Here is a 26,837-nt window from a genome sequence, read left to right on the forward strand (position 1 = left end):
GAGGGGGCGTGTAACACACCTCTGCAGCTTTTGCAAACTCAAAATAATTTTGTGGTCGTTGAGTCTGAATGTAATATTAAATCAGAACATCTTGAAACATCAATTAAGTTTTTTTTAGAAATAATGTATAGATGAGAGCTCCTCAATAATTGAGTGGTGTGAGTTCCACATGTGGCAAAAGATAACTCAGCAGGTGACCATGTGATTTCTTCATTTATTTACTAAATTAAATACAACAAGACTACTAGAATCCTATGTTTGTAATCATATGATTAATCATTAATAAATTTGAACTTCAACATACATAATGTATATTAATTGATTTTCATATAATTATATGAAAATCTCAGTATTTTGAAATGAGGAGTAGGCTTCTTTGGGGGACATTTGAGAGAAAGTACACTTTTTATTTTGGCCAAAAGGGGCATCAATCTGTTTTTGTTTTCTCATTGTTTGGTATCACATGTGATGTGAATGCAATGAGAAAAGGTAAAGGTGAAAAATGGGGCAAAAAAAAAAAAAAAAAAGTAAGCAACTTTTGTACAAATTGCATCAAATCACTATTATTATTATGGGGATCTTGTAAAGATACGGGTTTAATGTAATTTACCCTTTGTGATATTGTAAATTAGATTATTTTCTTATGAAAAAAAATAGCAATTTATCCTCTTATCTAGGGAAGTAAATTGCTTCATTTTAAAAAATCAATGGGGTAAATTGCTGCATTTTAAAAAATACAGGAGATAAATTGCTAAAACAAAATTTCATAGAGAAGTAATCTGCTCATTTGCAATATTACTTAGGGTTGTTTATATTTTTTCATAAAAATACTAACAAATGTAACATTAAAAATTATATTATTATTTCATGGAAACGTTACATGTATCAGAACAAACGCATTAACAATACCCATTTCTATATGGGGAAAAATAGAAAAATTAATTTTTTCGTTTATAGAAACTTTTTTGTTCAAATCAAGTATGGCTGAATCGAACCAATTATGATAATATAGTACATTTACTATATTATTGGTGATCAATTACATGACAAGTATATTATATTTATCGTGATTAATTCAGGTAAGATCAAGTCTGATGTAGATTAGAATTTTTCATGTATTCAGATGTCTAACTTTTTAATTATGTTTCCAATTTTTTTCAAAAAAGATATATGAGGCATGAGAGTTGGGTTGTAAATTATTGGGAAAATCTCATTTTTGATCCCATATATTAGATCTTGTTCAATTTTGGTTTCATTCATTACAAAAATCTCAATTTCAGGACAATATCTTTTAATTCATTTTAATTTTGGTCCCATCGTCAAATAATTAACAGAATATGTTAATTGTCGTTAAAGAGGCATGTGTCTCTCACATAGTATCATTGAATGTGCACTGCGGGGGGGGGGGGGGGGGGGGAAGCATACATCTTCGGCCTATTTCTTCACCAAATCCTTTCCTCTGCAAAATTGCTCCTTTGAAAATTCCATCTTAAACTTTTTTTTTCTGTTTTTTCCCAATCTCCTATTGAAGAAGCTAAGAAGAATAGATTATTACTAGAAGAATGAGCCTTCGTGACCTAAAGTTGAATGATTTCTCATCTTTTTTTCATTTCGGCCACCTCTTCTTCCATTTTATGCAAGAAATTCACATCCTTCCTCATTTTGGAGATTTCTTCTTCCATTTTGTTCAACTTGCGAATGAGCCCATGTAGGATTGGCAGATGAATCGAGCCCGCGAGCCGGCTCGATTTTGAGCTCGACTCGAGCTCAGTTATGCCTGTTCGAGCTGGTGAATATTTTTTTTTTATTTTTAAATTTTTTATATATTTAATTTTATATTTAATATTTGATCAATTTTATAATCAAAATTGATCATATATTATAATTATTAATCAATATTCATTTTATTTTGGATAATAATAAATTATGATACTTTTATTTATACATTTAATCTTTATACAAAAATAAATTTAATCAACAACTTAGTAAATTATAATATTTTTTATAATTAAAATTATTATTTAATATGATGTACATAAACTTTATGTTATATTTTAATATATATTTATATTACGTTATACATTTTTTAAATTGACAAGTAATTCACTTATAATTTTTTATCATTTATAATTTATGTCAAAATTTAGTAATTCCTATGAATTAATCTAAAAATAATAATAATAATAATAATAATAATAATAATAATAATAATAATAATAATAATAATAACAACAATAATAATAATAATAAAATAATAATGATGATGATGATGATGGTTGAACAATTCTAATTATTATTTTATTATACATATAATGAGATTAAAAAGTTTAATCAATAATTACGATATCTTAAAATCCGGGCACCCGATTCATACGAAATTTAAATATATACAAGACTGTGTCCATTAGATCATATCAGACGGTATGATTTAAAATTACATGGTTTGATTCAACGACACACCAGCTTAAATGATTATTCTTATGTTTCAAGTACGATATCTCGACATCCGTATATTCAAAAGGTCTAAAACTTTACCAAATGTATTTTTCTGTAAGGTTTATCATATCTAACAGTCTGATCTGAATTTTGATTGCCTGATTAACCCATGTTATTCAACAATCTAAGATGATAGTTACATCAATGTTATACTAACATTTATAAATATATAAATTTTGAAGATTGTGAACATATATTAATTTCAACTATAAAATATTTTTATGTATTTCAATTGCATTATTTCAGATAATTGATACTTCTTCAATAACTTTAAACTGTTCAGAATTTTTTTTTTTTTTGTACAATTTACTAACTATATTACTACTAAACTAATCAGTAGTTTATATTTATAACAATAAATTAGAATTTCATACTATATTTTTGTATATTTATAATATAGTATACATTATACAATCTATTTTATTACTTATAAATTTATGAAAAAAATTGGTGATTCCCATTATTTAATCTAATAATAATAATGATGATAATAATATAGTATTTATTATACAATTTATTTTATTACTTATAAATTTATATAAAAAATTAGTGATTTTCATAATTTATAATAATAATAATAATAATAAACAAAAAAAAAAAAACAGTCAACATATAGGAGTCGAGCTCGAGCTCGAGCTCGAACTGGTGAGCTCGACTCGTTGACACCCCTAAGCCCATGTATGATTTTCTTCGCCTATGTGCCCATTGATGGGTCTTCCGGCTGTAGAAGTCGAATGACGCTATTTATACAGAAATTGAAGCTAAATTTGGGTTGAAAGAGAGAAACCAGTGGAGGAACCCTAATTTTCTCCTCTTTTCCATCAAGCATATATTTTTCTCCTCAAATACGCATCCTGTGAGAGGCATGTGCCTCTTTAACTGCAATTAACGTATTCCTCCAATTATTTAACTGTGAGATCAAAATCGAGATAAATAAAAAGATATTGTCCTAAAATTAAAATTTTTATAATGAGTGAGACCAAAATTGAACAAGGTCTAATATATGGGACTAAAATAAATTTTTTTCTAAATTATTTAAACGGAGACGAACAAATTATTGTTCAAGTTTCTATAGATTATTTCGAGTGAGAAAAATTGCATTTGAATTTGTTTAATTACTAGTGTTGCCGAGCTCAAATGAGCTTTAATTAGACGAAATATGAATCAAACTCGAACAATTTAACATTTTTAAGAATATTCTATCATTTAGTACTAATCAAATCTAGTTCCAGCCAACCTCTAAAGCTTCTCAAACAAAAAATTATGTTGAAACTTAGATTGTTAAATTTAATAAATCAAATAACTTTGTCCATCAATTTTAATCAAATATTAAGTAATTTAATTAATTTTTAACCTAGATAAGAGTACAATAATGTGGGTGTTTGTTTAGCATTAAATATGAAGGGAATTTTCTCTATAACTTTTGAGGAGGGGAACACCATTAGCACAATCTCTTTTAACCACTGCACAAATAATATGTGATACTAGGATTGACAGATCACTTGGGCCGGCTTGCGAGTTTGATGAGTTGACTCGATTAAAGCTCAGCTTGAGTTTGAATATTTTTGAGCTCGAGCTCGAGTTTCTTGACGAGTTCAGCTTGACCCAACATATTTCTGTTCAAAAGTTCGCTAGTCAGTTTGCAAGCTTTTTTCTATTTTTTTCTATTTTTTAAGTATTTTTATATATTTAATTACACATACAACATATCAAGTATATAAATTTTTTTTACAATATATTAGAATGATTTTCAAGCAATATCTCATATTTTAATTTTATATCATCATAAAAGTATGATATTTCAATATCTATATGAAAATAAGTATAATCAATAATTTAGTATTTTTTTATTATTTTTGTGTAAATTATTATTTAATATATATATATAATGCATTTGAATTTTATTATTATATTTTAATCACAATTTGTAATTTTCTATCAATTTAAAATATTTTATATATTTATTTGGGAGCATATAATGTAAACATATACTTTGTAATTTTATATTTATTATTATTATTATTATTTATTTTATATTAATTATTAATTTTAAATTATCTAATATTTGAAGAAAATTAAAAATATATTTATATTAATTTTATTCTAATTATTAATTTAAAACATTTTATATAAAATTATGTTTTTTAAAAAAGCCCTTAACTGCGACTACAAGTCGTGATCACGTCCGCGACTTAAAGTCCTTAAGGAAAATTTTAAAAAAAAAATTTGTGAAGTCGTGGACTCTAAAAATTCTATTATATGTATTAGTTTAATTATATTACTGTTATTTTCTTTTTCTTTTTTGTATAATAAAAAAATAATCAAACCTATTCTTGCCTACTTCTGCTCCAGCTGTAAACAAAACAGGCACGGTGCTCGATGTAAAGGGTTACAGGTTGAATTTAGAAGAAAATAACTGGAGGACCACATTTATCTTAGATTTTGTTTGTTTCTTGATCCAATTCATCAAACTTAAACCAACTTATATTGGAATTTTATATTTTTTAATTTATTATAAAGTTTTGAAATTGTGTTTTCGTACGAAATAAAATAATCAAAACGTAAGTAGAGACATTCATATAGAAAAAAAATCATTGCACATATCCTTTACGTATTTTTATATCGCTCGCAAAAGTATGTATTGAGTGAAAAGATCAATAGATAAATTTAATAAGAAAAGGATAAAATGCAAAAATCACCCTTGTATTTCAACGAACTTGTAAAACACGCCCTAATGTTAGTATATATGTAATTCTGCGAAAAAATTGTTGTGGAAAATGATGTGATTTGTATTTATAATCATATCTCAAAATAATATTAAAATATAAAATATCATTATACATATTATGGCAATTACATATAGTACGGAAAGAACAAAGTAAATTTAGAAATTAGAAAAGCTGCACCGATGGAGAGTCACCTAAAGCCATGATTGCCTCCCTACGTGTAGGTTTTAACGGTTGACCATGACTCCAGGATAAAACCCCATTAGCTCTCAGCAGTGTCTCATCCTATGTGCACGACCACGAGTAGACTAAGAACCAGTCTACAGTCACGTTGCAAAAACTCTACAAATACTTGTGGGAGTATAAAATGTTTCTCAAAACATAAGCTATACAAAAAATATATATCTCTCTAAATGTGCCAAATGAAAAAAGCTAATGGCCCTTTAAATAATTGTAAAACTTTGCCCGTTATAAAATATTAAGTTGTCTAATTAAAACTCATAATAATATAATAAATCCAATTATAAATAGGTCACATAAGTATATAAAATGTAACAGTCAAATACTTATTAAACCTTATAAATTCACAATTAAATCATAATAATAATAGGGCCATAAACCTCAAATAAATACCAAATTAAACTGGCACATTAAGATTAAATAAAGTGTTGGAAATAATTTGACAATGTAGAAAATTTTAAAGCTTATTTTCAACAAAAACCAATTCATCAATTTTTAATGAAGAGTGTGATTATCTGACGAACGTACGAGTCATAGAATTTCATTTAGTTTTCCATCCACTTTAGACATGCAAAAATGTCCAAATTGACCCTCATTTTTAATATAAACTAGTAATTTGTGTCACACTCTATGCAACTTCTATAATACTATTTAAAATAAAATATTTATTATTTAATAATATATTAATAATAAATTTATACCGATTTCTTGGACATCGATGTAGAACTTGCAAATGCACCTGAGCCTGATGAGGAAGTACCCCAAGAATTGTCAGAAAACCTACTCCATGTTCCCGCTGAAGGTGAGGTTCCAACAGACCTAGAGAACCCCGTGGTGGAGGATGTTGTTCCTTTGAAAGTGGTCCTTCCTGCTGCTGATGATAATGTTGCTCCTGCTGCTGCTAAGTAAATCTATTTTTCTATTTTTTTGACACAAATAGTATTGCTTCCTCCTGCATGAGGTTTCAAGAACCTGCTTGTGGACTTTGGATGACTTTACTGCTTTATGGATTCTTATTTCTTTTCCTACTTTATTGATCTATGTGATTCCATGCTCTCTCTTTCTCATATGTTGATGCTTCAAGAATGTAAGCTTCCTGCAATGGTTAGTACAATCTAAGGGAAGAGCATGTGGAATTGTCCCTATATGATTCTTCCTGAGAGGGGGGATATATATATATATATCTTAAGTGTTCCTGCTATTAGCCCAAAAAATGTATCTTTTCATAGGGCAGACCATAGTAAAGGATTTACAAATGATAAATGGTTTTGGATAGATAACCAAATCCTAGGCACATGTTTGTTGGGATCGCCTCTTCTTGAAGTGATAAATATAAGGTCTAATTTAGCCAGGCAAACTTTTGCCCTCAAGATTACTTAAGAAAGTCACACACTAGTAGTGTGTAGGCTGCACATTATCAAGATGTTTTCAGTAGATCACAAGTCGACAAGATGTGTATCAGGAGGCAGCTTAAGAAAAGTGTACGCCAACAAGGTGATTTAAGAAAGCCAACTAGGTGATTTAAGCAAGAAGCATCCCAACAGGTGGCTCAAGTAAATCGTGAGCCAACAAGGTAGCTTAAGAATATAAGCCAGCAATGCGGCTTTGCATAGAATGTGTACCAATAAGGCGGTTTAAGTAGAGCATGTGCCAGCAAGGTGATGTAACTAGTGCATGAGCTAGCAAGGCGACTTAAGTAAAACTTAGTGTTGTGTTGTGCATTTAGTTTTGAGATTCCATCCTGCACACGTTATGAGAAGAAAGGAAAAGGATTTATTTCTATTAAGAAAGAGATGTTCTAAGTACATTTAATAATTGATTTGTAAGTAAAGAAATTTTAGGAGCAAAACTTCCTGAGGTTGCAAGTATTCATTTTCGGGAAAGCTTTCTGCCATCGATGTCTTCAAGTTCATACATCCCAAATTTGATGATGCGGGTGATTTTGTAGGGTCCTTCCCAGTTGAGGGCTAGCTTTCCTACAAGAGCGTCGGCTCGTCGAAGTACTAAGTCTATTGCCGATTGTAAACATTGACTACTCTCTGTTTATACTTTTCTATACGGGCACAAGTATCTTCTCATATTTCGTTTATCAGGTCTAGATTAATTTGAAGTAAATTATCATTGTTCACCTACTCGTACTGCTAAATCTGAAAGGTTTTCTGCTCAACTTTCGCCAGGATAATTGCCTCTCATCCGTATACTAGATTGAAGGGAGTTTCTCCTGTGGTGGACCAGGGAGTAGTTCTGTATGACCACAATAAGCCAGGCAACACATCTCATAGAAGGGGAGTGTAATTATCCCTTAAAAAAATAAAAGATTTGATGAAGTTTGTACTCGTCCCCGAGTTGCATGGCTAAAAGGAAAAGTTCTCTTTTTCCTTGCTATGGCATGTAAAGTTATTTCTTCGTCCTTTAGTGGACCCCCACACATTTGGAAAACGAAAGGGAGAAAAATCAAATATTTCTAATCCCGCCTCATACAATTGTTGTCATGTGGTTGTCGAGCTTTGAAGCGGAGGCATCTATTGACATTAGAATTTTTAAAATAAATTATCAATTAAAACTCAATTGAAATTAGCTAATAATTGAGCTCCAAATCAAAGTCCATAACAAATTTGGACATTTTATATTTACAAGATAATAAATTCATGATAAACTCATATGAAATTTGGGTCTTATGTATCTTCACGAATGACCCAAGATGAATATAATTTTTTTTTATTTTGGATTGATTGATCAGGTCAAACCATATTAAGGTACAACCTGTCAAGAAACTTATTCAAATCCAAGTATATAATGTTCAAGCCCCCAATTGAAATGAGCCTAAACTGTAAGTAAAAAATTATCTGTACCCATAATAAGAGTCTACACCACATAATGAGGGAGGACATACGACATAGCAAATCACACTAAAAGCAAATTCAAAGACGTTGAAGTTTTGCAACCTCCAGACTTTGATACAATATTTGAAGGGCACGCGATTGCTTCCACAAATCAGAGGAAATTGCACTTCCAATTTGGGAACAAGAGTCAAGCCGTGGAATCCACATTCGTAGATAAGAATCAGGGGGTTATTTTGAATATAGATTTGTAACCTGCAAATTTTTGTAGATAAGAATCCATATTCGTAGATAAGTTTCAGTATCATGTCAGAATTTATTCCTGCAAATTTTATTTTCATTACCAACACAAATTTAGCTTTCTATTAAATTTGAGGAAAACTTTTGACAAATTTCAGAGGACATGTTATATCATAAAAGTGAATAACCGTATAAACCCATTAGCATATTTCATAATAGATAATTGTCATTCACACCTCAAATCTATTTTCCTTTATTCTTCTTTTATCATTTCTTTACACTTACAACAAAAAAAATTCCAATTGTTCCCTTAAGAGACACTAAAGGTCTCATTTGATTTCATTTTGGAAAGCTCATTTTCAATTTTGTACTAATTTAATTTATTTAAATTGGGGAATGATATTTGGTTGAGTTTCTTTTTTTTTTTTTTTTTCTTTCGATGGAATTGAACCATATATTTCAAAATATTCATTCTATCCCATCTTCTTATACAAAAAATATTAAAAAATATGACATTTTTCGTACCAAAGACCACAAGAAAACATCACAATTCACAAATTTTTATTTTATCATTTTCATATAAAAGAGACATAACTTTCTAATCTTGATATTTCATCGTGTCTTTCTCCTAAGAAAACCTATCACAACACATTCTTGGACATATTTTTAGTACCACAAGAATAAAAACAGACACTTTCATGTTTTAAATGTCGTCTTCACCCATACTTCAGAATACAGTTCGCAGCACTCAACAGTAGCTGACTACAAATGCACAAAGGTTTATGTTCCAACACAGTTTTTCCTTAAAAACCAAGGAAGCATTCGCGCAAATAATGAGTAACTTCACCAGCAACAGATGCCAGGCCAGATGTTACCAAATTTCGGACATGAATTGCTGAAAAGATGTATTTTAAAACGAAATTGCAAGGGCATTATAAAATATTCTGATCTCAGCAACAGTACCTTGAACAAAATAACACTAAACTTGCTCAGTTGTCCAAAAACTCCTAGTATAGAGAAAACCAGAATCAAGTTCGTTATAACACCAAAAAGCTTCAAGATCAACAGTGATGATGAAGGGGAAAGCGTCTGATTCATCTTCCGTGTGGCCCAGTTTGTTATAAGAACAAACTTCAGGAAGATCAACGGTACCGACGAAGGGATAGTGTCTGGTTCCTTTTCCATGTGGCCCTTCTTGAGGGACGTGCTTTGTGATGCAAGTGGCCCTTGCCTCTGAGACCTCTGTACTTCTTTCCAGCAGATGTAAGCCCTCGAAGCTCCCTATGTTTGTGCACTGGGTTGCAAATCCAGTTGATCCTTGGGTCATTACGGACAGTAGCATGAGCTGGATCTATCAATATTACTTCAAAGTACTTGTAAGTTGAGTCCTGCAATGTACACAGGGTTTCAGCTTTGAATTCAAAAGGTATGAACAAGTAGAAGAATTGGGGTACAAAGAGTTTTAGATTTTGATTAATAGTTAAAGAGAGAGAATTCGTTGTAGCAGAATCTTTATCATTTCTAAATCAATTAGATGAGCTAAATCATCAAACACCAGCTGACCACCAAAACATTCTCGGTTCCATTTTCTTGTTCAAGCAAATCCTTCGACAATTACCGAATCAATGAGCTCAGGAAAATCACCAAGCACAAAGCTGAACCATCCAAAAGCTTTTTCATGCTTTTTCTTATTCCAAAAGGTGGTCGATGAAGTTTAATAACTCAGCTGACCATAATATAGCTTCTCCGCATTTAAGTTACAAATTACGGTGTCAGGACCTCTGGTCTGTCAATCCAGAACAGAGATCTTGGCACAAGAATGAAAAGATAAATATAGGAGTCAAGATGCGAAGACATCTAAAGCACATACCTCATTGATCCAGTAAGAATTCAGAACCCTAAGACCACCCAGTTTCCTTCCCGCACGCTCCTCAGCAACTGACCGCTTGCTGCGTTGGAATTTCAGCTGAGTAACACCCTGGTTGGTGGGCTTACCATACACAATACCCTTGGGCACTGGCCTCTTTCTTCCACCACGTCTAACACGGACACGGTAGATGACATACCCCTGAAAGGTAAAGTTCAATCACTTTGCATAAAAACAAAACATGGAGAGCAACAAAACAAATGATAAAACATAAAAATATGGGAAACAGGGTGACAACTTAAGCTCATAACTAAGATAACAAGAAAGCTGTAAAACGAATAATTAAAGGCTTGATCTTGATCATATTCCATTCTCAAACTGGCAGTACACTGCTGATGCCAAAAGGCAAAAAGAAAATCTTTAACATGGGGGTACAAATCCAAATTTTTAGATCAACACCCACTTTGATTTGGGCTTCAGATTACAATTACCAAGAGAAAGGTCAGATCAAGGTTATCCCAATTGGATTTTTTTTGGATGATAATTATACCATGTGAGAGTTTGTGCAGTAATGGTTGGATATGAAAAATGTAGTCAAACCAAATGACTGTAAAAACAGCACCAGGTGGACAAGATTTTCAGAATATGAATGGAATTGAACATTGTAAAGGACTTGGGAACTTACATTTGAGTGCTTCATAATTTTGCAAGGTCTACAATATTCTTATATGAGTATAATATGAAAACATCATGACAGATGATGAGTAAAAGCACAACTGATTTTACTCAATAATGTTTACCAATATTATGACTCCTACACATTAATGGCCATGGCTAACAAAACAATCAATGTTGTTATCTTTCTCTTCCGCATCCTAATTAGCCCAAACAACTAGGTTTATTGACAATAAACCACTTTGCACATTCATATTCTGTTTTATAGAACTCCTAGGAGCTACAAATTTCCTGCAATGCAATGAATGCTGAAGTCATATTCCTGCTGTGGATATTCTGACAAAATTACAAATAATGTTTAGCTATTCAAAGAATCATACAAGTACTGAAAGACCACCCAAAGAAAAATAGAGCCAGTAGAGCATATGCATGACATGAAGCTTCTCAAAAGACTAAAATGCAGTAACCTAGCCACCTACTCTAGACGTACTGAAATGATGTAATATTTTACTCTAGAACTATTCCTTTTTAACAATCAAAATGTTTCTTTGAGTACAATGAGTCAAATTAAAAAATAACATTTTTTACATTCCAAATTCTTGTGAGAACTTAAATTATGAATAGTCATGATTCAATGTAACATTTCACATTATCGAGATTAGAGAATCAACTGAGTTGAGATAGTTAAACCTAGAAAATGATACAAATTACCAAATTTCAGAAAGTTCACTGAAATTAATAGCATGAGCCAAAAATATAATCATTTTGTTATGAGTTATATTTCCACAAAATCTAAAGAAAAATTAATGTACTGAGATGAATATAATTATGCACCTTCCAGCTAAACATTTTTCAAGTTTTCAACATACTGAATCAAAAAATTTAACAATATAGTTTTACCTTTTGATATAGGAAAGTAAGTTATACTCATGAGACCGAAGGCAACAACACCCTGAAACTTAAGAAATCATGTGCAGTTATTTTTGTTCCTTCCAATCTTGTTTATCAACATAAATATACATTTAGATATTTCATTAGTTCTATTTAATAGCAATGGTTTAGATGAGTGGTAAAAAGAGGAAGAGGACATTTCATTATTTATGTTTAAAAATCCTTACATCTTCATCCAGCTAGAATCTCAAAGTTATTGGGTAATTCTCGTGCAGTGTCATACCCAGAGGACTAAATTGAAATTGAAATTTTTCTTTCAAGTTTTATATATATTTATACTTAAATATATGACAACAGGATCCATTTCAATATTTTTCTTCAAATACATAGTAAAAGTAAATCGGTCAGATGTCCAATGTGCACAAAGCAAAACAAAACAATCAAAATGTCAATTCACATAATTATTCTTCTTCATAAGAGCATGAATAAAAGAGAGACGTAGCAGAAAAAAGAAAATAATAATATATGCATACATTAGCGAATATTAATCATCATAACTACATAGAACCTCATCCAATTATCAAATCATGCCTTCTACAAATAGCACCAGGAGTCAAGAACAAATAAAACCAATCACGTATTAACAAAACCAAATTCCTAGCCAGGCATAACTCAACGAACTGTAGAACCACCACCTTTATCAATAAAATGGGACACACTAAAGCTCAACGGCTATCTTCAAGAAACTGAGTTTTAAAAAAATACGCTCGAGATGCAGTCCAACATACCTGCTTCGCCTTGTAGCCGAGGCGTCGGGCCTTGTCGGGGCGGGTGGGGTGGGTGACTCGTACAACAGCAGGAAGCTGGCGGTACTCCCAGCAGCGAACCCTGAGCAAGAAACGCATCACATCAGATTGCTTCTTCTTCCATAGCTCCGAGACGTATGTGTAGGCACCTGCAAATCCCCCAGACAAAAACCAAAACAAATCAAAATCTCCATGTACAAACACACGATCGCGAAATGCGATCAGGATTTAGCTGAGAAGAAAGTATTTACCCATCGCCGCTGCACTATAGAGCGTCAGACAAACAAAGCACAAGTTTATATGGCAACGAAAGGACGCTGCTAGGGTTTAAGGAGAGTGAAAGAAATAGTTGTCTTAGGCCTGCACAATTTCTGGGCCAACAGATGGGCTGTATATAGTTTTCCACGTGGCCCAAAACTATCCCAATTCCTTTGCTTAAACTTTTAGGCCCAAAGAAATATGTATATATAATGTATAAAATTTTTAAAATAATGTATAAAATTTACATTTACAAGCTTTGTGTTTACAGACATTATGTGACATTATCAAATATTTTAAAAATAGGAAATAGACATATCTTACAAAAACTTATACATTATAAATATATGGGTAAATATATTTTACCATTCAAATTATGCCCGTTCTTACATTTTGTACTCGAAACCTTTTTTTTTGTAATTTATCGTCTCAACTTTATGAAACTTGCACTTTGCCATATATGATTTTTTTAATTAATTTTTCTATTAGAAAAATATCACATATTGTGCATATGTGAAAAATATCACATCACATAACCCTTAAATATCACATGTCCACTGCATGGGATGTTTTTTCGACAAAAACTTGAATAGAAAATAGTTATAAATAGCAAAATATAAAATTTCATAAAGTTGAGATGATTAATTGACACAAAAAAAAGTTCAAATACCTAAATATAAAAACGATCATAATTTGGATGGTAAAATATAATTAACCCTAAATATATTAATTGAAAACATGTGATGCGTATTTATTTTTTACGCTATTTATTTTTTACTTTTTTCCGATTTCATTCATGTTTATGATAACAATGTTTGACATATAGATATTATATAAATGCAATATCCCGCGCGTATGAATAAAATATAGGGATGATTACGTTCCTCTTTTTTGAGATATGGTGTAATTACACGTAAACTCTCTGTGATTTGAAAAATTACATCTAACACCCCTAAGTTTTGCCTCCGTCTAACAAATAAGTCCTTCCACTAGTCAAATATTCACTAATTTATTGATATTAATAAAAAAAAACTAAATGAAATTGATACTTACTATTGATTAACTGATTACTGACTTATTGTAGGTCAAACAATATTTTTCAAACTAAACTACTCTTATAACGGTGAAAATATACCTCCTCATATGCATTAACGCATGAAGACATATGAGGATAATTTGATTATAAAAAAAATTATTTTGACCTGCAATAAGTCAGTCAGGGAGTTAATATAGATTTTTTTTATATTTTTTATTAATATCAATAAAATTTGGTGAATTTTGATTAACCAATGAACTTATTTATTAGACGGAAGCAAACTTCAAGGGTGCTAAATGTAATTTCTCAAATTATAGAAGATCTACATGTAATTACACTAAATCTCAGAGAAAAGTGTAATTATCCTTAAAACATAATATTTATATATTTGATGGATTTTTTTTTTTTTTTTGGCCATCTTCATCTTATGTCTTTTATTTCATTTATAAATTTGATTGAAGTCTTTAGTACATGATGTTTCGGAGTTGGATCATACATATGATAGCGTTTATAAAACCAACCTCTATGGTTTCATTTAGAATATTTCAAGTCATAGAATCGATCAAGACACAGCACTAAAGATCATAAATCGTCAAGACTCGCACAAAATGATTCATTCATAATTGTTACATTTCATATACCATTTATGTGGCATCTGTACACTTTAGTGGACGCTACGTCCTATAGGAGATGTCATATGAAAGGCTAGCGAGCACTGCAGAAAATAGTTACTAAAGAATTTGATGCTAAAAGGATAGTCGTGGCTCGACTGTGAGCAATAAACAAGTAAAATTTTCGTTGTTAATCTACATTATTTTAATCTATATTTTAAATAATCAGTGCTAAATTTGTTAGCAAGTATTTTTCGTTGCTACATTCATTAGAAAGTAATTTTTTTGTATTAAAGAAGTAGAATACCAACGAATATTTTAATTGCTAATTAGCTATATGCTGATATATATATATATATATATATATTGTAGCTATTGTTTCATCATCTTATACTGAATGCATGATTTTTATGACTTGATACTCCTTGGTTACGACGATATATTAAAAAGCAATGTTTTAGTCGAGGGTGCACATAATTATGGCATACCTGCCTAGCATGAAATTGACAATTATATCTCTGATTTTAATTATCCTTGTAAAATTATAAACATTCTAGAAAATCCCTATGAAATGACGAACAAAAAGAGCAAACCACCTCCTCACTCTGGTGAGTGTTTTGCTCTTTCTTTTTTTTCTACAAAGGGGGTTTTTTTATTTATTCGACCTACAATAAATTTATAAGTAAATTTGGAGATAAATATAAATTTTCATTCAATTTTTTTGCTTACATCAACTAATTTTGTGAACTTTACCAGTAGATAGATCTATTTTTCGAATGAAAATAAATGATAAAAATACTATATGTAATTTTTTAAATCATAAAATATTTAGGTACGTATACTTACGTCATACCTCAAGAAATATGATGTAATTATCCCTAAATTTAATTATATTCATAATGTGCAGTTGAATGTATAGTAATTATGATCACATTTCCTATGATATTTGAATGAGAAAGTTTGAAAAATTAGAGATGTTTGATAGAAGGGATATATGTTAATTAATTACTAGAAAATTTGGTCTTTAGTGGGTAGAAAGTCTGAAAACGAGAATAACGTGTAGGAAGGAGCCCACAAATTTGAACGAGTTAATAGAAAATCTAAAATGAGCCCTTTCCTTCAATTATAATATTCAATATATTGATTATTATTACCATCAAATATTTAGAGAAAAATACAGTTTATCTCTTGTGATATTATAAATGAGTAAATTACTTTTTATAATAAAAAAAATAACTATATACCCTATTGTGTTTTTAAAATACAATAATTTAATCCCCTGAAAACAGGAAGGTAAATTGCTTTATTTTAAAAAATACAGAAAAATAATTTTTTTTTCATAGGGGAATAATTTACTCATTTGTAATATTACAAGAGGATAAATGGCATTAAACCCTCAAATATTTATATTTAATGAAATACAATTATTAAAATAGAAAAATAACTGTTACTAAAGCATTAGAATAACATTAGTTAGAACTGACGATCTTATAGTCTTAAGATCTCAACTTCGCCAATTAAATTGAATCTCATTCACTAATTTGAATGTCTCTTCTGGCCCTGCTATTTTAGAAGTAATTAGAAAGGATGAAGAAACTAAACCTATTGCTACAAAATCGAAGAATATTTAGAAGGTCTTTGATAAATTTATTTAATTAATGACATGTATTTGGAACTTATAGTTATAAGTATTAAATTTTAGTATTAAGTAAATTGTTCAAGTTTTTGAATAAAATAAGATCATATAATTTATAAAATAAATGCTAATAACAACTTTATAATTTTACAATCAAATTTAAAAGAATTTATTAAAATTTTAAAATATATCAGAAATTTTTTACTTTCTCAAAAGAGCTCATGACTCGCAATATCTTATCATTGGATTTTATAAGTTTATTTATGATGTGGTTATGATTTTAACGAAAGGATGAAACGAGGATTATGCCCATGATACGATTGCGCACCAGGTGAAATCAATGTCAATTTTGAGAGACAGTTTTTTTATACGTATTTATAAGTTTATTTATGATGTGGTTGTGATTTTAACGAAAGGATGAAACGAGGATTATGTCCATGATACGATTGCACACCAGGTGAAATCAATGCCAATTTTGAGAGACAGTTTTTTTATACGTCTGAGAGGTCAAATCAATGAATAGCAGTTGCCTCTAAAAAGTTATATTTTTTGTATTTGTAGTGGTATTGGAATTTATATAGTATGGTAGGGTGTATGTATTTTTTGTATAGGTTATTTATAAAAATTACTTTTTTGCCCTTGTAACTAAATGTGTATTAACAATGTACACATCATATAGCCCCCCCACTCTTGGATGAAATATCTAATGCTGGGGTAGTATTTTGTCCGAGAGTAAGAAGATGCAATAAGTATTTTAGGGCCTTGACTTAGTTCGAACAATTATTTGTTTTAATATTGAACTAGTTAATAACCCCAACATTTATGACCCAAGCCCAATACTATTATTGAAGTGGCCCAATCCGTTGGTCGGACGGTGGGGAGAGGGTGGTGGTGAACCGCGACTAGTTGGGGTGCTCAAGCATGCGCTTGGCGGAATCAAGCTCGAGTCTAGTTCGAGGCTGGGTTGGAGGAGGTGTCCAGCTCGAGGCTGGTATCTAGAGTCTAGCTCGAGCTGGCAGTGTGGTGTTGCTCGAGGCACCCTCACACCCACCTCGTGTCCAGCTCGAGCTTAAGGCTCAAGTCCTCAAGTGCTAGGAGGAGGCGCGTATTTTGCGTCCCATGAGTTTTGAATCCAGGTCAAAAGGATGAAAAATGATAACTTCAACAATTACACCATCAAGTATCTTTTGTCAATTTTTGTTCTTATTCTCTATCAGTAGATGTTATTCAAAGTTATGACATTTATTTTGATCATTCTTTATGCTGAATTCTTTCATTTGTTTTGAGGGATTCAACTTCATCTTCAAGAGATGAGATTCCCCGTTACAACTCTTACATATGGTGACGAAGTCTCCCAAGACCTTGGGAGGAGGTGGAGCGGTGCATCTTTTTTTTTTTATATATGGATTGCCTCTTGGGGTGATTTTTTCACGATCCATATGGTCGAAAATTTTGATATGTAATTTGACATTTAGTGCTTGGGGTGAACTTCTTCCGACTACATGGTCGGACATTTTAGTATGTAACTCAATTACTATTTCGTATCTATGAATATAGTCATTGGACTAATTCAGTTGTTGTTTTTTCTCTTACGATTTATTTTCGTCGGTTTGTTGCCTTATTTAGATGTTTTTGCTCATGCCACAGAGTTGGATTTTTACCAACTTCGGAAGAGGGGGGGCAAAATTTTCTGAATCCAACATTTTTTATGAGGGGACATTGCCTCAAAAGATTCTTGATAAGGGGATGTTGCCTCAAAGCATACTTGTTCATGTCTCGGAGTCGGTCTTTTACCAACTTCAAAGGGATGTAAAGTTTCTGGGACACCATTATTGACAGGGATCTCCATGAAGTTCCGTCTATGAGGTTTTGGGGCAATAGCAACGTTTGCCTATAGGGTAATGACGATTTTGACTTTTAGGGTCCTCTAGAAACTTCAGGGATCTCCACATCTAAATTAATTTGGTTTGTTAGGACTATGACAAAAAACTAATTTCATTACTTAAAATTCGCAATACAATGTCTTAGGAAAAATCAAAAGGGAGAAATATATGTTGAGCTACTACTGGAGTTTTTTCTTATTACAAGTGAATAGCCAAAAGAAAAATTTTTCCTGTTACATGAACTTAGACTCACTCCTTTGTGGCGAGTGAGTCTCTTCTTGCTGATCTTTTCGAGGTCATGGGATGAATCCTGTTGTGGGATAATTATTGTCATGAGGAGTTGGCATACTCAGCCCACGGTCAAATTGACGTCATGTGGATAATGGTTGATATATTCTTTTTGTCCCCACTGGATCAATTTTTCTATCTCATTCTTCTGGTGATGGCATTCCTCCATTGTGTGCCTCCTGTCTCAGTGAAAACGACAATACTTATCAGATTTGAGTCTCTTGGGGTTATTTTTCATCTTTGTCGGCCATTGGCTGATTAGCGCTTGTTGTTCCGTCATAACTAATATCTCCCCCCTAGATGCATTCAAGGGAGTGTAGTGCACAAGCCCTGTTAGAGGTAAATGTTTGCGCTCCACCTCCTTTCTCGATTCTTTTTCCTCTTCTTGACCTTTCCTCTTGACGCCAAGGAAGTGTTCGAAACATTGGACTCCTCGATTCTAATATATTTTTGTGATTGCATAAGCAAGTCTTCTAGAGAGCTAGGGGATTTTTCGACTATAGATTATTTGAATCTTGTTGTTAGCAAATTTTGTTGAATTATATTGGCCAACAACTCATGATTGATATGCGACACCTTGTGCATTGCCTCCACAAACCTTTGAACGTAATCTCTTAACGACTTATTTTCTCTCTGGCGAATGGTGAACAAATATGCGGCTATTTTTGGAACTTTTTCATTCATGGAGAAGTAATGCAAAAAATATTGAGTCAACTGCTCGAGGCTAGAGATAGTTCCAGCCTGTAGTTGGTTGAACCATGCTAAAGCACGTTTGGAGAGTGTGGTGCGGAAGACCTTGCAATAGACAACGTCACTCAAGTCGTACCATCGATTTTAGCAAAAAATTTGTCCACGTGATCTTGTGAGTCCCCTGTTCCATTGTATTCTGATAGATTCGATACTTTGACACTTGTTGGAAGTGCTTTGGCTAAAGTTAAGGGGCAGAAAGGGCTCCGTCGAGGAGGGGTGATGACCCATGGCAAATAAGGATCCTCGGCTCCCCTAGGCGGTGAGGGAATTTTGATACTTCTCGATCACGGGGGTTTTGATCTTAGGTCCTTACACCCTCAAGTCAAGAGATTCTGTTGTTCACTTCCTACTACCTCTGCTCCTTCTCCGGAGTGGAGGATAATTTTTGACTCTGCAAGGAGAAGGAGGGGGCGGGTTCACGAGTTGTTGTGTCACAAATTGGGCCACGGCTAATGCGTTGTTTGAGTAGATGCGTCACGAATCAGGGCCAACAAAGCCTTTTGTGTCAGTTGGACCATCGGTTCTCGGGGTGGAACTTTTGAGGGGAGTGTTCTCCTGGTGGGGCGCGGGTGGAGATTGTCGACATGGTGGGTGGATCTCCCCATTGAGGGGGGTTTGTTCATGAGGTAGGGGGATTACCTCCTGAGGTGGCGACTGTTCGCGAGGAGGGTCTTGTTCCGCCCTGTTCACTGGAGCTTTGTTGATCGTGTTCAAATTGTGGACATCGCGAGCCCGAGACCTAGTTTCAGTCTTAGTGTCGAGCCAAATTCTTCCCATAGAAGGCGCCAATGATGTGGTTGTGATTTTAGCAAAAGGATGAAACGGGAATTTTAGTCACGAGAAGATTGCGCACCAGGTGAAATCAATACCGATTTTGAGAGAGTTTTTTAATTCGTATGAGAGGTCAAATCAATGAATAGTAGTTGCCTCTAAAAAATTATATTTTTTGTATTTATAATGGTGTTGGAATATATGTAGTATGGTAGGATGTATGTATTTATTGTATAGGTTATATATAAAAATTATTTTTTTGCTCTTGTAACTAAATGTGTATTAATAATATATACATCAATTTAAGATATTTTTTCATACTTACCCACCCTCCTAAATTACGTACAGATTTATTGAGTGAAAAGTGAATACAAATCATTGCTTTTTCAAATTAGGGATAATACACTTTTCACCCCTAAAATTTGGTGTGATTATATATGGACCATATGTGGTTTAGAAAATTATATTTAGCATCTCTGAAGTTTGCTTCCGTCTAAAAAATAAGTCCATCTATTTGTCAAAATTCATCGAGTTTGATGATATTAAGAAAAAAAATTGAATGAAAATTGATATTTATCTCGATTGACTTATTATTAATTTATTGCAGGTTAAATAGATCTTTTTATAATCAATGTATCTACATACGCCTTCACACGTTAATGGATATGAGGAGGTATAGTTTCACCATTATAAAGGTAGTTTAATCGAGAAAAATTGTTTGGCCTGCAATAAGTCAATCGAGCATAAATATCAATTTTCATTTAGCTTGTTTTGTTAATATCAAATTCAATTAATTTTGACTAATGCAATGACTTATTTGTCAGACAAAAACAAACCTCACGGGTACTAGATGTAATTTTTCAAATCACAGGAAGTCTACGTGTAATTACACGAAACTTTAGAGAGGAGAGTGTAATTATCCCTTTAAATTAGTATCATTTATGAAGTTTTAATTATACTTAAACTAAAATGCCGAAGTCTAACACACATGCACGTGACTGCCATGATTCCTCAAGTATGAGGACTACTCCGTATTATTGGAGCTAGGATTTTGAGCTATACTGACCAAGCCTCCAAGACTTTCATATAACGATCCCCGCGAGTCAGTCCAATCGATTCGACACCTAGCCAATCGACCCATTAAGATCGCATAGACGTCCCATGTCTGTCGCTGAAAAAAGGCACTCATCAAATGAATGCGACTCTTAATGCAAGTCTCCATAGGACTCTCGATGCCCATTCTCGAGGTCCTCGACTTAGAACATTTCAGACCCAACCCTAGACAGTTGGTTTCATGACCGCCATCCAATGCGCAATCCAACTATTGCACGATTGTTAAAGTGGTCTGTGGGCTTTGTTGTGATGTTTGAAAGAAATACAAATATAAATGTAATGAGCACAACAAATGAAATGCCAATGGCGAAACTCATTTTATTCACTGAATAATATTACTTAAAATCGAGTTATAATAGATTACAAGTATGACAATCTAAGGCTTTCAGATCACCTATTATAACATATTTTGCTAGCACGAAATCTCCACATCCTTTAGTGGTGGTGTGTTATTCTTCGGAGGATCTCCAAATCAAGATCTTGCCATGGACGAATCTGGAAACGAAAACAGAGATGAATCAACACTTGTAGTCAGACAAGAAAGATGACGAGGGTAAATTCCATTTACTTTTATATTTCTCGTTTTTCTTGTATTTTTTTATGGCTTTTGATTTTCTATTTTACACCGAACGCTCCAAAAACGATCAATGGAACACCCCTTGATCGAGATTTAACTGTTTGCTTAAAATTTTTTTTTTCACACTTTCGCTGCGTTTCCCAAGCCAATCCACTCCCTCCAAAATTAGGAGTAACACATTATCTACACTCCTTGCTACTAGGTCAACCCTAAACACATTCCTTCAATTAATGAATTCTCAACTTTCGAAAAGGTAGGTCTGTACAAAATGTACATGTGGGGAAAACCAAAATTAGCCTAGCACGACCAACCATCATCTTAGCTGAACACGACGCAGCTCCGCTCGAGGTAGTAGAACAGGAACACAACCACTTTCTGAAAGACATTTACATTAGCAAAAATAAGTGAGATTCATCAGAACAAGGACTCTACTCCAGCAGTGCATACAAGCATGCAGAATTAGAGGAGGCGGGGCATGATGATACCTAGGGTGTCAATTTTCTGAAGCTCACAGGAATTATCAAACCCCATTAACTAAAAGGCCCACAAAACAATTTAGGTAAATCAACAGGCCCAACTGCACAAACCCAAAGTGCAAAATACCTCCTCCTATCTTGTTGGCGTATCAAGCCAGCCTCAGCCCATTTTCAACCCGTTAATCCCATTTAGTTTTATTATTTCCACTTTGAATGACACATCAACTTGATGACACATTAACAGGGGATAACCAGACAAGTTAGAATTTCAAAATAAGATCAAACTGCCCCACAACAGGTAACAAATTTTCCCTCAAAAGACAGTTGCAATTTCTTTTTCTGCTCGATTGGGATGTGAATCTGATGTGGCATATAGATGGACCGATGTAATCCAAGAAAATTAAACTACCCAAAGAACCCGGAGACTACTAGTTCTCATATATCTTTTACATATTCTTGTTTTAATTTTCTATAAAGTATTATATTAATTCTTATTTTGCAGGTTAACTAAAAAATTATTGGATTTTAAGTTTACCCTTCGATATTTTATGGTATACTGGACTTCAATAAGCATCATAATTATATAAAATAAATATTTAAATGATAGAATTATATAATAAAATTATGAATATAATATACTTTATGACTAGTTAATAATGTATCAAGCTACAAAAATATATTCCACACTCTCTAGAAGATAAAAATAATAAAAATAACGACCAAAAAGACACTTTACAAATATAGCTTAAGTTTTTAATTAATGGAAAACTACACTCGTTGAAGAAATGGAAGAGACGTCATTAATTGATAAATCATATACATCACAAGTTGCACATATTCTAGGAGACTCTTAATTGTGTGGAGATATTTTCAACTATTTTGGTTGGATGACCACGTCTTCCAATGTGCAATTAACAACTTCCCATTATACACTTCAACTTGTACATAAGTTTCAGCAAGTTGCCCTCTTGTACATGGAATTTATCTCTAAAATTTTAAGGGATAATTAGACTTTCCTCCCAAAAGTTTGCTGTGATTACACATAGATCTTTTGTGGTTTGAAAAATTACATTTAGTATGTGTGAAGTTTGCTTTCGTCTAATAAATAAATCCTTATATTAGTCAAAATTCACTGAATTTGCTGATATTAATCAAAAGTATTTTCGAACTAAGCTGCCTTTATAACGGTGAAAATATACCTCATTACATGCATTAATTGGTGAAGACATATGAGAAGACTTATTTGTTAGACGAAAACAAACATCAAAGGTGCTCGATGTAATTTTTCAAATTATAAAGAGTCTACGTGTCATTATATCGAATCTCAGGAGAGGGAAGTGTAATTATTCTAAATTTTAAATACATGTATATACATACATTTTGATACATCTATTTATACACTAACTTTTTTGGCAAACCCTGTGTCTTTGCTTGAATTTTCTAAATTCAAGATTGAGAATATTTGTTTAATTGTTTTTTTTTGGTGTAAGAAAATAAATAAAGAAGAAAAAAGACAAATTGTAAGAAAGAAATGGAAAAGGGCAATTAAGTTACATTTACATCTTCTAAGGTGAGATCTAATTATATAAATATTTCTTTAAAGAGGTGTTAGTATCCCCGTTCTTTGTAAAGAGTGTTAGAGCATGATTGGTATGTCGGGATGAATTTGAGGAGAATAAATAAGCATAAAAATGGAATAATAATAGGAATGAAATAATTTTGGTATTATCATTCCTATGTTTGGTATACCAAAGGAATGAAAAAGAAATGAATCAAAATTTCAAATTACTCATTCATATGTTTTGTAAATAATGAAAATTAAAAAACAGCAACTAAGCAACATCTTATTACATAAGAAATATTATTTTAAAATTTAAAATTAATTATAAATTTATAATATATTATTTGAATGTTTTTATATATTTAGATTATTTTATTAAATACTTATTATTTACATACTTTAGCATACATATCAAAAGTATAGAATACAACAATAAATCATATACTGTATATGCTATTATATAATATTTTATGCTTATAGCAACATTGAGAAAGTAATTAATATTTTGTTTACAAAAAAAAAAAAAATCATTCTCCACATGTTAGGAGCATGTAATACTGATTCCTTTCTAAGCGAATAGGAATTAATTAAATTAAACAATTAATTGATATATTATATTAAATGATATTTTTTTATTATTAAGAGATCGAGTGTGATATGGTAAGACTATATTTACTATCAATAAGTAGCATGATTGCCACTAGTGTATGTGTATGTAATTTAGAAACCAATTAAAATTTAAGGAGATAACGAAGCTATTACCAACAGAACAACACAAATGAACAGAACTCATAAAAGAGTTTGGGTTCAAGAAGACAACGCAACAAAGTGTAAATCCCTCATTAGTGTGACACTAAATGACCAACCCTTATATAAGCTCTACTAGGAGGGAGGCGGAGGAAAGAGAAAATGTAAAATAAGAAGCTTGTATTAGGTTTCTGCGACTGTCTAAATCGCAACCCAATTAATAAAAGTTTAGTCGATATCATTTGTGTGTGTGTATGAAATACATGTATAGAAGTATTTATGTGTTATTCGTACATATCTACATAGGAAAAAATAGAAATAATCTACTTTTGATATTGCAAAATGAGCAAATTACCCCTTTATGAAAAAAAACAAAAAAAACACACAATGGGGTAAATTGCTTTTATAAAGGGGTAATTGATTACTTACACTGTCACATGGAGTTAAATTGTATGAAATCCAATCTATATATATGTCTAGTTGTCTACTAAGTCAACACATTCTCATCCTTCACGTGACACACTATCTCTCCTGCTGCATACTGTTTTGATCAATCCCTTTTATGTCAAACTCACCATTTCTCCAATGGCAAATCCATTTCTCCTCCTCCTCCAGAACATGAGCTTAATTCCCACACAGTATATCTCTCTCAGACAACAAAAGTATTGATCTTGTTGATTATAATGGGATTATGACAACAATTCTCTCCAAGCAGAAGGAATTAATGGATATGGATCCAAGAATATGGAGCCGACTGCCGGACCATCTACTCGAACGCGTGCTCTCCTTCTTACCTCTTAAAACTTTCCTCGGCCTCAGATCAACCTGCAAACAGTTCAACTCCCTGCTGTTCTCCCCTTGCTTTATCTCCAAACACTCATCCTTGTCCTCTTCTTCACCTTTCTCTTCTTTCATCCTCCTTTCACACCCTCAGTTTCTCCAAAAATGCCCTCTTTTCAATACTGTCATAAACTCATGGTGCAACATGTCTCTTTCCTTCCCACCAATGCTTTCATGCCCGCCCTCTTCCAATCTCCTCTCATCTTCCAATGGCCTCCTCTGTTTTTCCATCCCAAGATCATCTTCTTTCATCATATGCAACCTCTTGAGCCGGTCCTTGCGCCGAGTGAATTTTCCCTCGTGCCCGTTTGATTTCGAGCTGCTCACTTTGGTTTCCACACCAAATGGGTACAAACTCTTCATGCTATGCTCAATGGGATCATCCATTAACACCCTAGTCTACGACTCGAAGGTCAGTTCCTGGCTGCAGTTCGAAGGTTTTGACCTTATCCTCAATGAGAACCCCCATCAAAAGGGTGTTTTTTATGATGGATGCCTGTTTTTCACCACCCCGGAGCCTTTTTATGTTGCGAGCTTCAATTTGGAGTCCGGGAAGTGGGAGAAACCGACGATCGGGTTGCCGGACGGGCTGACTTTCGTCCGGTTGGTGAGCGATGGTGACCGGAAGATGTATTTGATTGGAGGAGTTGGAGTGAGTGGGATTTCAAGAAGTGTGAAATTGTGGGAGTTGGGGGAAGATGGTGGAGATTGGATGGAGGTTGAAACTTTGCCTGAAACGGTGTGCAGAAAGTTTGTGTCTGTTTGTTACCATAACTATGAGCATGTGTATTGTTTTTGGCACCAAGGGTTGATTTGTTTGTGCTGCTATACTTGGCCTGAGATACTGTATTACAAGGTGTCTAGGAGGACTTGGCATTGGCTGCCCAAATGCCCTTCTTTGCCTGACAAGTGGAGTTGTGGATTCAGGTGGTTTCCCTTCAAGCCAGAGCTCTATTCTACTGTATAAAATACATATTTTTCGTTTTTCTTTCCTTACATGTCTGAGATTGATCTCTATTTTGTTTTGGTCGTTGGAATTGAGATATTGTATCAATATCTACATGTTTGAGATCCATTTTAACATGCTTGTCTGTCTCCAGTCACATTTAGCTTTCTCAATGATGGTCCAACTTTGAAAACATGAAAAATGGTGTTTAAATAATTTGTCTTGGACAGCATTTGCAGTCAGACTACCTCATTTAAATAAGTAAAAGTGTTCTGGATTGTAGAATTTAAGTAACTATAGTTTTCCTCTTTGGCTGCTCTTGGCTCCAAGTCAAATACCCTTATTTTGGGTTTGTTCATACTTTCTAACCCATCCATTAAGTGTGAATTGTCTAACATATCTTCGTAGGGAAAAATCCATAGACACCTCTGTGATAATAGAATGTTTAAAAAACCCTCTATGAAAATTAAAGTATCGAATACCCCCTATGATATAAAATAAAGTTCAAATCAACTGCTAATCTGCTCAGATTTCTGGAAGTCATGCGCTTGGGTGAATCATTT

At 32.6% G+C, this 26,837-nt stretch overlaps 2 protein-coding genes across 2 annotated transcripts; one reads left to right on the top strand and one right to left on the bottom strand.

Annotated features, from left to right (window-relative positions):
- Window positions 1-9,434: 9,434 nt before the first annotated feature.
- Window positions 9,435-13,170, bottom strand: LOC105155604 (large ribosomal subunit protein eL15). Its single transcript, XM_011071499.3, has 4 exons — window positions 13,033-13,170; window positions 12,764-12,930; window positions 10,413-10,610; window positions 9,435-9,930 (listed from the first exon to the last, which is right to left on the bottom strand). Exons 1-4 carry the CDS (start codon window positions 13,034-13,036, stop codon window positions 9,685-9,687), a joined length of 615 nt encoding a protein of 204 aa, XP_011069801.1. The 5' UTR covers window positions 13,037-13,170; the 3' UTR covers window positions 9,435-9,684.
- Window positions 13,171-24,976: 11,806 nt separating this feature from the next.
- Window positions 24,977-26,413, top strand: LOC105155605 (Galactose oxidase/kelch repeat superfamily protein). The gene has a single exon (XM_011071500.3). It carries the CDS (start codon window positions 25,180-25,182, stop codon window positions 26,293-26,295), a length of 1,116 nt encoding a protein of 371 aa, XP_011069802.1. The 5' UTR covers window positions 24,977-25,179; the 3' UTR covers window positions 26,296-26,413.
- Window positions 26,414-26,837: the final 424 nt, after the last annotated feature.

Source organism: Sesamum indicum, linkage group LG2, assembly GCF_026168435.1.
Source record: "Sesamum indicum cultivar Baizhima isolate 11 linkage group LG2, ASM2616843v1, whole genome shotgun sequence".
In the NCBI taxonomy this organism is placed as follows: domain Eukaryota; kingdom Viridiplantae; phylum Streptophyta; class Magnoliopsida; order Lamiales; family Pedaliaceae; genus Sesamum; species Sesamum indicum.